This window comes from Microcebus murinus, chromosome 1 (genome assembly GCF_040939455.1).
Source record: "Microcebus murinus isolate Inina chromosome 1, M.murinus_Inina_mat1.0, whole genome shotgun sequence".
NCBI classification, from domain to species: Eukaryota; Metazoa; Chordata; class Mammalia; order Primates; family Cheirogaleidae; genus Microcebus; species Microcebus murinus.
In genome coordinates this window covers 157,730,434-157,742,773 of record NC_134104.1, presented here as the reverse complement: position 1 = coordinate 157,742,773, position 12,340 = coordinate 157,730,434, and the positions used below count along the sequence as shown (strand labels likewise).

The 12,340-nt window shown below is 37.3% G+C and overlaps 1 protein-coding gene across 42 annotated transcripts in view; it reads left to right on the top strand.

Annotated features, from left to right (window-relative positions):
• PBRM1 (polybromo 1) overlaps positions 1-12,340 on the top strand; it is a 129,163-nt gene that overhangs the window by 57,685 nt on the left and 59,138 nt on the right. For all 42 annotated transcript variants that reach the window (XM_076008375.1, XM_012771534.2, XM_076008409.1 and 39 more), the window contains 3 exons: positions 1,385-1,661; positions 3,477-3,582; positions 8,514-9,156. In XM_076008375.1, coding sequence (XP_075864490.1) covers positions 1,385-1,661; positions 3,477-3,582; positions 8,514-9,156 — 1,026 coding nt within the window. The remainder of the gene's footprint in view (positions 1-1,384; positions 1,662-3,476; positions 3,583-8,513; positions 9,157-12,340) is intronic.

Genomic DNA, 12,340 nt, shown 5'->3' with positions numbered 1-12,340 from the left:
GGGCAATAACAAAACCCCCATCTCTACAAAAACTAAAAAATTAGCCAGGCGTGGTGGTACACGCCTATAGTCCCAGCTACTCAGGTGGATGAGGCAGGAGGATCCTTGAGCCTAGGAGATTGAGGTTGCTGTGAGCTGTGATCGAGTCACTGTATTCCAACCTGAGTGACAGAGCAAGACCCTGTCTCTAAAATAAATAAAAAGTGTACAGAAAGATGTGCATAGGTTACATGCAAAAACCATACTATTTTATATATAAGGAACTTGAACACCCACAGATTTTGGTATCTGCATTAGGTGCTGGAACCAATCCCTCACAAATACCAATGGACGGCATTATTAAATCCTAGTGAATGTTTGTTGAATAGAGATTAACTCTTATGTCATTTCTTATTATTACCCACCTGACTGCTTAACATAAGAACAGTTGACCAGAAGTCTTTTCAGAAGAGCATCTCTTCTAACAGTTTACTGAGCAGCTCACCTTGGGCAAGTCATTTAGCCTCTCTGAGCCAGTTTTCTCAACAATTAGGAGGCAAGACTATCTGCTCTCTTGCACCCCTTTTGAATTCTGTTTCTAATTTCTGGTCCCTTGTACTTTATTTCATACCACTTCACATTAGTTTCTCAGCATCATCTTTCACTGGGGGAATTTGGAGAACAAGATAGGGATTCATACTCTAGGGTGAAAGTTTACTCCAGAAAATGCAAATGATCTGTGGATCATTTATTATTTAAACTAGCATGGGACTGTGGAATAATACTGATGAAGGGAGGGAGCATGGATTGACCCTGACAGAATCAACAGGGGAGAGACTTGTACCCACTGTGGGATGGAAATACTTAGTCTGGTAGACAGTCTCCTTTTATTTTCTGGGAACCAAAATATATAGGTATCAGGAGTAGTTGTCTTAAGAGATGGAACATTTATCTTTGTTAGGTTTTTTGGTTGTTGTTTTCTTTTTGTGCTTGGTAGTGAGAATAGTAGTAACAATAGGGAAGCACTAGTTTTATTGCACTTTTGCTCTATTCATCTTTAACAAAAAATGTATTTTCATTTGATTATAGAATTTCATTTTCTTTCAGTGTCAGGCAAGATCTTTTTTCAAACATTGCATTTCATGAGATATCCTCAACAGCTTTATCTGGTGTTCACTGGCTGCTCCTGCCAGGGTCACTATGTTTTAACTATTTTGGAAATTTTTCTAATATTTGCTTATAGCTTCCAGCATGTTTACTGTGTTTGTGGCATATGTAACAATAAATTATAATCATTATGAAGCACTTGCCCACAGATTAATGTGTTTCATTTCATGTTTATCCTTGTATGAAGAAAACTGAACCTGTTCTCATTTTTCCCCTTTTCTGCCTCCTCCCTCAACAGTAAAAAGAACATAAGAAAGCAGCGAATGAAAATCTTATTCAATGTTGTTCTTGAAGCTCGAGAGCCAGGCTCAGGCAGAAGACTTTGTGATCTCTTTATGGTTAAACCATCCAAAAAGGACTATCCTGATTATTATAAAATCATCTTGGAGCCAATGGACTTGAAAATAATTGAGCATAACATCCGCAATGACAAATATGCAGGTGAAGAGGGAATGATAGAAGACATGAAGCTGATGTTCCGGAATGCTAGACACTACAATGAGGAGGGCTCCCAGGTAAGGAGGGGTGGAGATCCTGAAGTAGGCATATTTTCTTTTAGGTGGTAGTAGAACAATGCATTTTGAGAGATTAGCTTGAAAGGCCTAACTTAAATTATTCTTCTTGATTACTAGGTTATAACTTTGTTTTTTCTTAATTGTTTAAAATCAGAGGCAGTATAAAGATTAAAAGTTCATACTTTGTAATCTGACATCCTAGATTTGAATCCCACTCTGCCCATCCCTGTGTAACTAACTTATCCTTCCTGATCCCCAGTTTCCTCATCTGTAAATTAGGATCAATAACAATACTTGCATCAGGGTTGTTGTAGGATTCAAAAGAGGTAATATATACTGAGTATTTAACACAGTACTGAATAAGCACTCAAAGGAAAGCCAGTAGCCTTAAAATCTTTCATCATCATTATTATTGCTATTCTCTGTAGGCCATACTTCTCTGAAGACAGTCCATAAAATGGTATAATTATATAAGAATCAGCATGATATTCACATAAATGTACCTCTAAATAATTTATTTAATTGATTTTGGTATAAAGCATCTGATATTTAGTTCTTTATCAGTATGGCTAAAATTCAGTCTTCATTCTTTTATATTTCTTCTATTTTATATCTTCTATCCACTTTAAATCTCTCAGAAATAAAATAACATTTTCAAATCATTTCTTTCCTTTATTCTGCTTGGAAGAAAAGCAGAATATTTGATTATAAAATAAAATATACATTGAGGATGCTTGTAGATCAAAAAAATAATTCCCTCTATCATGGGAGTTTAGTCTATCCTCAGTATCATTGGCTAATGTACCACTTCTCTATCACTAGTAGAGAAAAAAGCTACCTTTAAAAGAAGTGGCCAGGCTGGGAGCAGACTCATATCTATAATCCTAACACTTTGGGAGGCTAAGGCAGGAGGATTGCTTGAGCTCAGGAGTTCGAGACCAGCCTGAGTAAGAGTGAGACCCTGTGTCTACAAAAAAACATAAAAATAGAAAAATTACCCAGGCATGGTGGCACACACTTATAGTCCCAGTTACACAGGAGGCTGAGGCAGGAGGATCGCTTGAACCCAGGAGTTTGAGGTTGACATGAGCTATGGTGACATTACTGCACTCTAGCCTGGGTGACAGATTGAAACCGTGTCTCAAAAAAAAAAAGAAAAAAGAAAGAGCTGGCCAAAGAAGATATAAGAAAGAGGTCACCTATATCCTCAGCCCCTCTGCTCTGGTGGAGTCAAGGGAGGACATAGCCTTTGCTGGGGAGATAGGAGGAGGCAGTTCTGGAGGCAAAGCCGTTAGGTGAGTAACCTTGTTCTTGGCTGCATATTACCACCCTTGGCTCCATCATCTTCAGAGAGAAATCCTTACACAGAGATTGGTTTTTTATGTATCACATCCAGACTGTGAACTCAGATTTGGGATTTAACAATATTTGAGATATTGTTCTGCAGCTGTCAGATATTTTTAATCTCTAATTCCCACTGGGCTAAGCGTGCTACCTTAAAGGTCCGGTGGAAAGAAATAAGTTTTTGAGGAAAACAACACATGTAAATGTATTTTAGGACTTCTGTTAAAACCTGTGATGATTCTACTATAGTAGTTCTCAGATATTAGCTTGCTTATCTGCACATTAGAATCACCTGGGAAACTTACAAAACCAATTTAGGCCAAAGCCCTCCCTATGGAGGTAGTGATTTTATTGTTCTGTAGTGCTCCCAACTATCCTACACTGTGTTTTTAAAGCTTCTTTATGGATACATATTATATCTTATCAAAAAGTTTTTTAGAAAATAATTTTAAATGTATTTTTGGAATGTAGGTGTACAACGATGCACATATCCTGGAAAAGCTACTCAAGGATAAAAGGAAAGAGCTGGGGCCCCTGCCTGATGATGATGACATGGCTTCCCCCAAACTCAAGCTGAGTAAGGCAGCATCACTCTTTCTTTTTCAGTTTAGTCTGTCAAGGAGAAATTACCGATTTTCTGAAATAATATTTAGTTAAGTATTTAATTAAATGAATATATTTAAACTCACTAGCACTCCAGTATGGAGTTTCTTCCTTCTTCTCACACACTTTTACTATATTTTAAGCAGCTAAACTGTGATGAGTATGTGGGGAATAGAAAACAGCATCAAAGGTTTTCTTTACTTTCCTGAATGTGGTGGACATTTTGTGAACATTAAATAGGAAGAATAGATATTTTTTCTATGTCTGATGCCTGGAAGAGTATAGTGGCAGTTTTTTCTTTTTTGTATGTTTGTTTGATAATTACTAGAATTAAGAATGAATTACAGGCATGGTGGCTCATGCCTGTAATCCTAGCACTCTGGGAGGCCGAGGCGGGTGGATCCCTCAAGGTCAGGAGTTCAAAACCAGCCTGAGCAAGAGTGAGACTCTATCTCTACTATAAATAGAAAGAAATTAATTGGCCAACTAATATAAATAGAAAAAATTAGCCGGGCATGATGGCACATACCTGTAGTCCCAGCTACTCGGGAGGCTGAGGCAGGAAGATCGCTTGAGCCCAGGAGTTTGAGGTTGCTGTGAGCTAGGCTGACTCCACGGCACTCTAGCCTGAGCAACAAAAGTGAGACTGTATCTCAAAAAAAAAAAAAAAACAACAAGAATGAATCCCGGCAGCTCCCACTGGACAGAATTTCAGAGGTTAGAGATATCCATTCACTGTACTGTACTCAGCTGTCATTTGAGTGTAGTTTGTGGATGGTTTTTTATTAAAAGTTGTCAAGGAGGAAAGACAGCAAAAGTAACTAATACCATTGGACTAAACAAGAAGTTTCTGTCTTATTTAAAATATGTAGGCCGGATGCGGTGGCTCACGCCTGTAATCCTAGCACTCTGGGAGGCCGAGGCAGGAGGATTGCTTGAGCTCAGGAGCTCGAGACCAGCCTGAGCAAGAGCGAGACCCCCATCTCTACTTAAATAGAAAGAAATTAGCCAAAAACTTAAAAAAAAAAAAAAAAAAAAAAAAAAAGGAAAAAAAAAAACCAACTTAGCCGGGCATGGTGGCGTGTGCCTGTAGTTCCAGCTCCCAGGAGGCTGAGGCAGGAGGATTGCTTGAGCCCGGGAGTTTGAAGTTGCTGTGAATTAGGCTAATGCCATGACACTGTAGCCCGGGCAACAGAGTGAGACTCTGTCTCAAAAAAAAAAAAAAAAAAAAAAAAAGTAAAACAAATGCCAAGCAAATGTTAGTGATGTCAAATACTCTTTAGAGCCATATTTGCTGAAAAGGTGGAAAACAAACAGACCTGCTTTTTTATATGAAATGACTGTAAACTAAATTTCATAGTAGCTTTGGGTTTGATTTACTTCTTCTTAAGGTATTTATCTTTTCATGGAATTACAAAAGCATGCAGAAGTTTTGCAGATATGTAAAATTTTCATTCTAGTTTGTAGGGGCACATTACCCCTTAAAACTAGAATTGATTTTGTAAGTTGAGTTAGGAGACTAATTAACAACAGATAGTTTAACAATAGCTATCTAAATGTATGTATGTATGTATGTATTTTATGGTTTTTTGGAGTCGTCTCACTTTATTGCCCGGGTTAGAATGCAGTGGCATCATCATAGTTCACTGCAACCTCTAACTTCTAGATTCAAGCAGTCCTCCTCCTGTCTCAGCCTCCCGAGTAGCTGAGTCTGAGACTATAAACACACATTACCTGGCTGGGTGCAGTGGCTCCCGCCTGTAATCCTAGCACTCTGGAAGGCCGAGGCGGGAGGATCGCTCGAAGTCAGGAGTTCGAGACCAGCCTCTCTCAAGAGCGAGACCCTGTCTCTACTAAAAATAGAAAGAAATTAGCTGGACATCTAAAAATGTATTTAAAAAATTAGCTGGGCATGGTGGTACATGCCTATAGTCCCAGCTACTCGGGAGGCTGAGGCAGAAGGATTGCTTGAGCCCAGGAGTTTGAGGTTGCTGTGAGCTAGGCTGACGCCACGGCACTCCTGCCCAGGCAACAGATCAAGATTCTGTCTCCAACAAAAAACAAAAACACCACCACACCCAGCTAATTTTTTGTTTTTTATAGAGATAGGATCTCACTGTGTTGCTCAGGCTGGTCTCAAACTCCTGTCCTCAAGCAATCCTCTCACCTGGGATTCCCAAAATGCTGGGATTACAGGTGTTAGCCATCATGCCCAGCCTAAATACACACACACGTATATGTGTGTGTGTGTATATATATATTTTTAAATAAATATATAACATTTTACAAGTTCAGGGAAAGGAAATTTTAATGTTGAATGTTAATTTCCTTTTTATTTCTCTGTTTTCTTACGAAAAATTTCAAACCTATACAAATGTAAAGAATACTACAGTGAACCCTTTTGTATATTCCTCTTACTCAATATTTATCAACATTGTGCCATACTTATTTCCTATATTCCCTTTTTTCTCTTTTTTTCTAAATTATTTTAAAGCAAATCCAATCATAATATCATTTTACTTCTACATAGTTCAATATGTGTCTCTAAAATATGCAGACATTTTCTTAAATAGCCATGAAGTCATTATCATACCTAACAAAATTAGCAAGAGTTTCTTGGTTTCATCTAATACTTGACAATTTTTCAAGTTCTGTTGTCTCACAAATGTATTATTAAACTGCGTTTCTTCAAATCAGGATCTAATTAAGTTCTGTATAGTATATTTAGTTGTTATGCCCTCAAACTCGTCATGTAGAGCAATCTCTTCCCTTTTCTTTCCCTTTTTTTCGTCATGTCACTGTTTCATTGAAGAAACCAGATCACTTTCTTGTATAGTGTCCCAAGTTCAGGATTAGTCAGTTTGCTTCCTTGTGGTATCAGTTAACTTTTTCCTTTATCCTCCTTATTTCTTATAAATAGAAGTTAACTTTAAAGGTTTCACTATATTAAGTTTCAGTTTGGTGAGAATACTTTATAAGAGGTTTTCTACACTGGTGTTGCATTGTGTCTTTAGGCAGTATCTGGTTGAGGTAGAATCCAAATAAAGTCTACAGATTGCATCTAATGAATACTTCTTTTAATCTGTAAACCCCCTTCCACCTCTCTCTTTCTCCTCTGCCTTACTGTTTATCTGTTGAAGAAATTGAGTTTGTGCTATAGTTTCCCATAGTCTGGGTTTTACTAATTGCATCCCTGTGTTGTAGTTTAACATGTTCATCTGTCCTCTGTATTTCCTATAAATTGATAGTTGGAGCCAGAGGCTTGACCAAATTAAATTTTTATCACCTGTCTCGTCCTTTTGGCACAAAAACTGACTTTGTAGGTGATACATGGTGTTCCATCTGATGGCATTTCATATCTGGTTGTGTCTTTCTGTTACGTTAATAGGTTGATGCCCACTTATTTAATTCATTAAGGGGGTGTAAAATAGTGATAGTTTAATTTTATCATTCCTGACTCATTTCTTAGCTGGAATACTTCTATATAGAAAAACGTTGCTTTATCTAATATTTGGTTTACTCAGCAGTACAGTTTGTCTTGTTTTGTTTTTTTGAAAGCCTAAAAGCTTGATACTTTGGGGGTTTTTTTCCCCTTTATTTACCAGTTTTCAAAATAATGCATTGGTTTACTTACCTCCTCCAGTATTTGCCCAGTTTTTTGTTTGTTTTTATTTATCATTAAGAATGACTTAATGACTTAAGATTTTGGCTGGGCACGGTGGCTCATGCCTGTAATCCTAGCACTCTGGGAGGCCAAAGCAGGAGGATTGCTTGAGCTCAGGAGTTCGAGACCAGCCTGAGCAAGAGTAAGACCCCGTCTCTACTATAAATAGAAACAAATTAGCCAAACAACTAAAAAAAATAGAAAAAATTAGCTGGGCATGATGGTGCATACCTGTAGTCCCAGCTACCCGGGAGGCTGAGGCAGGAGGATGGCTTGAGCCCTCTGTGAGCTAGGCTGGATGCCACAGCACTCTAGCCCAGGCAAGAGAATGAGACTCTGTCTCAAAAAAAAAAAAAAGAAAAAAGTGAATGACTAGATTTAAACACATTGCTGAGTTTTAATCCATTGCAGTTATTGCCCTTATTGATGCTTATATTGTCTCAGGATGGTTCCTATATTCTTTTGACATGACCGTTGTAAAAAGTCATTGATAGATTCTTTACTGACTGGTGTTTTAAGATATACCTAACTGGGAATCACCCATTTGCCAAGGAGCCCTAACCTTTCCATGTTTTTGCTAAAAGGTCAGAGCTCCTTGATATTAGTATTTGAAATTAGTATTTTGAAACTATAGTCTGGAGTATACTGCTAGTTAAGTTAGTCATTGTTTCTAGGGTTTTCAGTGGACAGAGCTAAGAAATTTGAATGTGTTCTTGCGTGTTTCTATTTAAAGATAAAATACATTATAAGTTGATACTGATACTTTCAATTGAGATTCAAGTTCCAGTTACATTGTCACCGAACAATAAGATTAAAAAATAAATAAATAAAAAGAGATTCAAGGCCACAACATTTTTATTCGGTATCCTTTGTTTTAACATCTATATCTCTTTTTTTTCAATGATGAAAATCTCAGTTCTGAGGGATACCAAAGATAATAGAACTAAAATTCACATAGCTACTTCATTTGCTTTATTCCACCTTATTCACAGCTATCTCAACATAAACATAAACATGACATAAACATAAAACTTACTTTCCTATCAAAAATGTGATTACTGAAAACAGCTAAAATTTTTTTCCAGTTCTTTTTTTATCTGTAGGTTATATTTTACTAAAGACATGTTAATTATGGTGTTTTACAAAACACTAGGAATAGTCCCTTTCCCATGGTTATGCTACCAATTATATATAAATTTAGTTTCATTTATTTTATTTTAACATTAAATCTCTTTCTTTAGGTAGGAAGAGTGGTATTTCTCCTAAAAAGTCAAAATATATGACTCCAATGCAGCAGAAACTAAATGAAGTCTATGAAGCTGTAAAGAACTATACTGATAAGAGGGGTCGCCGCCTTAGTGCTATATTTCTGAGGCTTCCTTCTAGATCTGAGTTGCCTGACTACTATCTGACCATTAAGAAGCCCATGGACATGGAAAAAATTCGAAGTCACATGATGGCCAATAAGTACCAAGATGTAGACTCTATGGTTGAGGACTTCGTCATGATGTTTAATAATGCCTGTACATACAATGAGCCTGAATCTTTGATCTACAAAGATGCCCTTGTCCTACACAAAGTCCTGCTTGAAACTCGGAGAGACCTGGAGGGAGATGAGGACTCTCATGTCCCAAATGTGACCTTGCTGATTCAAGAGCTTATCCATAATCTTTTTGTGTCAGTCATGAGTCATCAGGATGATGAGGGAAGGTGCTACAGTGATTCTTTAGCAGAAATTCCTGCTGTGGATCCCAGCTTTCCTAACAAACCACCCCTTACTTTTGACATAATTAGGAAGAATGTTGAAAATAATCGCTACCGGCGGCTTGATTTATTTCAAGAACACATGTTTGAAGTATTGGAAAGGGCAAGAAGGATGAATCGGTATGTTTTCAAAGCCATTTTCTATTTGAAAACTTATGATATTTAATACAAAACAGATCAAAGAATGCTGCTTTGATGTACTGTTTTGGCTTAGGTACATGCTTACACTTGGTAGCATACTGTTCTGAATCCTAATTACCCAAAACTTCTAAAGAACAAATCTATTATGTGGGGAAGAAAGGGCATGCTATTAAGTTATCTAGATTAAGGCCGATTAGAAGGAATAAATAAAGAATTGAAGATCTCTTCACAAGCATAAAGTTAAAATACAGCCTTTCACAGAATATATTTTTTAAAGAATAAATGCTTCTAGATTTGAAATAGGAATTACAAATAGTAACAGTATTTTTCTTTTAAGGTTTGACTTCAGTCCAAGAATGCTTTAAATAATACCTCCAAAGTATTGATCTGAGATTAGACTGATGTAAATTTGATCACTGTTTTAAGTACCTACAAGGGCTTTTTTTTTTAAATGTCAGATTTCTCTCTGTAAGAGCCTACTACAGACATTAAATGTTCTAAAAGAAGCAAATTTAGATTTTTGTCAAAGTTACATTTCCTTCTAATTTTGATCTGTGGTATATCTTTGCTACATATCAATAGCATATTTGACTGTTAAGACAAATTGAATTCAGCAATTATATTGTATTTTCTGTGTGCTCTTAGAGATAGTTGGGAGTATATAAAAAGTTAAAGATATAAACCTTACCTTCTTGGAATTTATAGTCTTATGATGCTGAGAACTAGAACTTTAGACAGTGTAATTCCAGATAAGGAAGCTGTAAAGCCAGAATTTGCTCTGGACCTTGAAAAAAGAAAAATAAATAGTAATGTTTGCTATTTCTCTTAAGTACCTGATCTTGTAAAGCACCATGCTAAGCACTTTATGTAGATAATATCTAATTCTTATAATAGCCTTTCTAGGTAATTGATAAGCTTCCCAGTTTGCATATGAAGAATCAGAGGTATAAGCAGAGAGAAATTACCCAAAGTTACACAACTAGTAAGTGGTGTGACTTGTCTTGTCCCCTACTGTAGAAGGCTGCTGCTGAGCCAGTTACCAGGACATCAGTCATAGAGCACAACTATGGATGACAAGCGTTGAACTGAACTCTGTGCTCTAAGAGCTTGAAGTATGGTGGCTAGAACAGGACCTATGCTTAGGGAAAAATAATTACAGACATGAGACAACATCACAACCTGATATTTAGTAAAGATGGTGATATAAGGAACTCCATGTGCTAGAGTTCTACAAAGGCATAAGGCATCAAGGAAGAATGAGTAGGATTCAGATGAGTAGGGGTGGCTGACACCTGTAATCCTAGCACTTTGGGAGGATCAGAGGGATCCCTTGAGCCCAGGAAGTCAAGGTTACAATGTGCTGTGATCACCACTGCATCCAGCCTGGGCAACAGAGAGAGACTCTGTCTCTTAAAAAAAAATGAGTAGGGGAGAGGACATTTCAAATATCACAAGTGTTAATAAGCAAAGGGTTATTTCCTAGGGTTAGGCAATTTCCTAAGGTTAGGAAATGAATATGATATGTTCAAGAGACAGGGTTAGAATTAGGGCTAAATGCGCGCCCTTGAGCAACACATTTAAGAAATGGTACAGTACAGTCTCACTCTGTTACCTGGGCTAGAGTGCTGTGGCATCAGCCTAGCTCACAGCAACCTAAGACTCCTGGACTTAAGCAATCCTTCTGCCTCAGCCTCCCAAGTAGCTGGGATTACAGGCATGCGCCACCACGCCTGGCTAATGTTTTCTATATATTTTTAGTTGTCCCACTAATTTCTTTCTATTTTTAGTAAAGACGGGGTCTTGCTCTTGCTCAGGCTGGTCTCGAACTCTTGAGCAATCCACCCACCTCGGCCTCCCAGAGTGCTAGGATTATAGGCATGAGCTACCATGCCCAGCCCCATCTTGAGTTTTTGTTCTTGCACATTAAGTGAATACTTTGCCTCTTAGGTTGACAAATTCTTCATTGTACTTTGAATAAACAAAACAAAAAAGGATATACCAGGTATTTAGTGACTTTTGTGCAAAATTTTTATTTCTAAACCATGTGACATAATGGAATTATGAATCTGCCCTTTCGGTATAACATGGATTTATAAAAAGTGCATTTTCACTTTTAGTTTTATACTATAAATTGTAAGCTATTATAAAATGAATTTCACGTGAACGGGCCTCAGATATCTATATTCAAAAAACAGACTCAAAGTGTCTTAGAGATTTCTTTCCTTGGTAACTTTTATTTTTATTGCTTTCCTACAAGTATTAGCATTTTTGTAACCTCAAAATATATTTAAAACCTTTCCAGTAACACCCATTTAAGTTATTGGCAGTATTTTTTGTTTGCCAATTCACCTTTGCTGATCTGATGGGCTCACTGAAATTTAATGCTCTAATGGCGTATGCCAGCAGGAGGCTGAATTAGCTTGCTATGCTTACCACACTCTCCTGACCAGAATGTCTTCATAACTGCTAAGACATTTGTCTGTGATTAGCTTTGTGAATAATTTTTGTTTGTTTTGTGACAGAGTCTCTCTCTGTTGCCTGGGCTAGAATGCAGTGGTGTCATCATAGCTCACTATAACCTCAAAGTCCTGGGCTCAAGGGATCCTCCTGCCTCAGGCTCCTGAGTAGCTAGGACTGCAGGCACGAGCAATCACGCCTGGCTAATCTTTCTATTTTTAGTGGAGAAGGGGTCTTGCTCTTGCTTAGGCTGCTCTCGAACTCCTGAGCTCAAGCAATCCTCCTGCCCCTGTCTCTCAAGAGTGCTAGAATTATAGGTGTGAGCCACCATGCCTGGCCTGAAAAATTTTTTAGACCTGGTGGTATTGTTAGTTAATAGAATATATCCTTGGACTACAGTAGATTAGAAATAGTAATAAAAATTTCTTTCCGTCAAAATTCTAAAGTTTATTTTGCCTATACTTTATTTTATAAATGAGGAAAGGGCTCAGAAAAGTTCTGAATATGACACAAATAATTTTTTTCCATCTTTCATTATCTTGCCTCTGCCAAGTCCCCAGAATTACAGAGTTATTTCTGGGAAACTAAAATAAACACTAACTCTGAGGCCTGTAACCATTATAGGATACCCTTATAGCTTTGCCATTTAAGTTCAAATGGTCACTGGGTCCTACCAAGCTAGGCAACCAAAAAGAAAAAAGTTAAC